Raw genomic sequence first — 3,372 nt, forward strand, 5'->3', positions numbered from 1 at the left:
GCCCACTGTGTGAACACGAATGATTCCACGCTACCAGTTAACAATGTGAAAGTTCTTGGTTTGTATTTTTTGTTTCACAGACACATAAATAATGTTCATATTGTAAAATAAATATGTTAATTAATATACTAAATTCAAACCGTATATGTAAAACATCCTACGATACACTAATTCTCAAAATTATCATAATGATATGATTTCTTAAAAGAAAATACCCTCTATTTAATTTTAAATCTACTCTTATTATCTATGAATGATTACTTAGAATCTAGAATTCAATTTTTTTTCCACAAGTGTTATTTATTAATCATTTTTAATAATTTATATTTCCGATTTTTAAATGAACAACATTCCTTATCCAACAAATATTTTTATATTAATTAAATAAATGAAAATACTATCGTAAGTCTAAAATTAAGAAAATGTCACTTATAAGTTGTATACCATCAACAATTTGCAATATTTATTTATGGGTAAATACAAAAGTCAACCCAAATTTTTAAAATTATCCAACCCAAGATATTAGTAATAGTTTATTTCCATTTAACAAAATTTTTAAATATATGATACATCAAAACCGTTTATCAGATATGTCACTTATTTTACTGGATAAAATAAAAGTACCAAAAACTTTAGTTGGTAAAAAACATAACAAAGACCGATAATTCTATTTTGTAGATCAAACAAATATTACCTAATAAAATTAAGGACTTTTTTTATTAACTTGGATATCCAATCCGCTAAACGAGCCGACCAATCTCAGGACGACCATCTGCTTTGCAGATAGTCCGAAGTCACCGCATTTGAACCTCTGTGGCCACAAAGAGATTTTTATTTCTTCTTAGACTTGAACCTGAGACCTCTTTTTACTTTTAACCTTTTAAGTCAAGTTCAAACCAATCAGACACCACCCTTATTGTTAAAAAAATAATAATAATAACTTTTACCCGTAAATAAATATAACATTGTAAACATTTTGTAATGAAAGACTCTTGGTGATAAACATCAGAAAGATGATAGAAAATTATGCCTCCTACTCCCACGGCACACCATTCTCTTCTATACAAGACACTAAGTAAAGTTATTTGATTAAAAAAAAAAACTAAAAAATAATTTAAAAAAATTCCTAAAATACCATGGAAATATTAAACTAAATCATCCCCTAAACCCATAGATTCTTCCTCCTTGTTTGCAGCTTTGATTAGCTTATACTTCTCCCCCTTAGTTTCTTCGCTGTCATCATCATCATCGCCGCCACCACCACCATTCCCGCCGCCGTCTGTTAGCTCTTTCGCTCTCTCAGCTTCAACCTCCCAATCGGTCCACCCCAACACCACCACCATCGTCACCACGCAAGACATCTGCGCCGCCAGCATCCCCAACCACAGACCTTCGAAATCAAATCCCAGAAAGAATCCTAACACCACCGCCACCGGCATTCCCACCAGATAAAAACATCCCAGATTAATATTCGCCCCTATTCTCGGCCGTGCCGTCCCTCTCAAAACGCCGCACCCTGTCGTCTGCGGGCAGTTGCCCAGTTCGCAAAGTCCGATGATCGGTAAAACCAACGACGTCAATGCTATGATTTCTTTATCTTGAGTGAACATGATAGCCCATAAGTTTCTCACGCCGGCGGCGAAGAACAGAGCAGAAAAACCCAAAACGAAGCTACAACAGAGTCCAACAATGGCTGCCAGCTTCGCCTTGGCGGGTCGACCTGCTCCTAACTCGTTACCAACCCGAGTCGACACACTGAAACTCAGAGACGACGGAAATATATAAATCAACGCGGTGGTTTGAATCAAAATCCCCATTGAAGCCACGGTGGCTCTGGGATTCACCAGTAAACCACATAGCAAAATCATGATCTCGTACCACCACCATTCGAGACAAACCGAAATGCAACTCGGAACCGCCAAATTCAAAAGCGAATTCCATCCTTTAAAACATTCTTTCGATAGACCTCCCCATGTTTGCTTATAAACCCCAGAAATCAATATGTAAATGATCAATGAAGCTACTAAGTTGAAATTCGTCCAAACACTGCTGATTGCAACACCTTTAATCCCTAATCCAAGCTTCGTAACAAGAAAGTAATTAATGGGTATGTGAAAAACAATCGAAAGAGATGCACAAAATGTCAGCGGCAGAGTAATCGATTGCGAACGAAGGTAAATTCGTAATGGGTGTAACAGAGATTGAGCCAAGAGGTCAGGAAGGGAGTAGAGAAGATAAGTTTGTGCCATTGTTGCGATTTCGTCATCTTGGCCACAAAAAAGCAACATCTTTTTCATATTAAACCATAAAAGAGATATGGGGAATGAAGTGAAGAGTAAAAGAAGAATGGTTCTCTGTAAACAGAGACCAAGAAGGGTGCGTTTTCCGGCACCAAAAGCTTGGCCGCAAATGGGTTCCATTCCCATGGCAAGGCCGGAAAGAATGGAGTAGCCGGTGATGTTGGCAAAGCCAATGGCTAGTGAACCGCCGGCGAGGGGGAGCTCACCGAGGTGGCCAAGGAAGAGCATGGAGATCATGGAACGGGAGTACATTAAGAGTCCGGTGAGGATCATCGGAATTGCAATTTGGGCGATGGCAATGGTTTCGTTGATGGCTAAAGAAAGATGGGATTTGTGGGGATTGACATCAAGAAATGGTGTTCTGGGGATCAAAGGATTGAAGATATGGGATTGTTTTTGGGTTGAATTGCATTTGAGAAATGGAGGCGATGAATTTTGCTGGCACATGTTTCTTTTACTCTATTTGTATGTGTGGAGACAAGAGGGGAGATTTGCAGGGGTTTTAAGTGTTGAGGAGTTGTGGGTATTTAAAGAGGCAAAGGACGGCTCTGAATCCGGTGGGGTTTTGTCTTCTTGTATGCATAAATCATAATATTTGGACCAATTTTATTTTCTAATTACTTTTATTATATTATATTTATATGGATTTGGAATCATCAACTATTTTTTTTTGTTGAGAACTGTAAAATCAGTTTTCAACTTTTAGATTAAATTTACAATCTGAACATTTATAATCACGAAATTGCTACATGACTTTTCAATAATCATAAAATTGTCACCATACAACTTTATACCATTAGATCATTAGCTTATAAAGTTGATCAATGAACATAAATTGATCTTATGGGTCTCACAAAAAATCATTGGTCTCAAGTGAACCCAATCTTATATATATATATATATAGAGGGTGGTTCAAATACTAACCCAATATTTTGTGCAAACTTTGCTAACCCACATCAACCAATAATGTTGCATCTTTGGGTTTGGTTAAAATGTAACTTACATATTAATGATAAGGGTATTTAGGTCATTAGTCATTCTTATGTAACTCCCAAATATTTTAATTGGGAG

The 3,372-nt window shown here is 36.7% G+C and overlaps 1 protein-coding gene across 1 annotated transcript; it reads right to left on the reverse strand.

The window, feature by feature from the left end:
• Positions 1 to 1,117: 1,117 nt before the first annotated feature.
• On the reverse strand, positions 1,118 to 2,747 carry LOC112526030 (protein DETOXIFICATION 49-like). Its single transcript, XM_025136403.1, has one exon. The coding sequence runs from the start codon at positions 2,745 to 2,747 to the stop codon at positions 1,146 to 1,148; it is 1,602 nt and encodes a 533-aa protein (XP_024992171.1). The 3' UTR covers positions 1,118 to 1,145.
• Positions 2,748 to 3,372: the final 625 nt, after the last annotated feature.

This window comes from Cynara cardunculus (assembly GCF_001531365.2).
Source record: "Cynara cardunculus var. scolymus isolate 2C chromosome LG 13, CcrdV1, whole genome shotgun sequence".
Taxonomy (NCBI): Eukaryota; Viridiplantae; Streptophyta; class Magnoliopsida; order Asterales; family Asteraceae; genus Cynara; species Cynara cardunculus.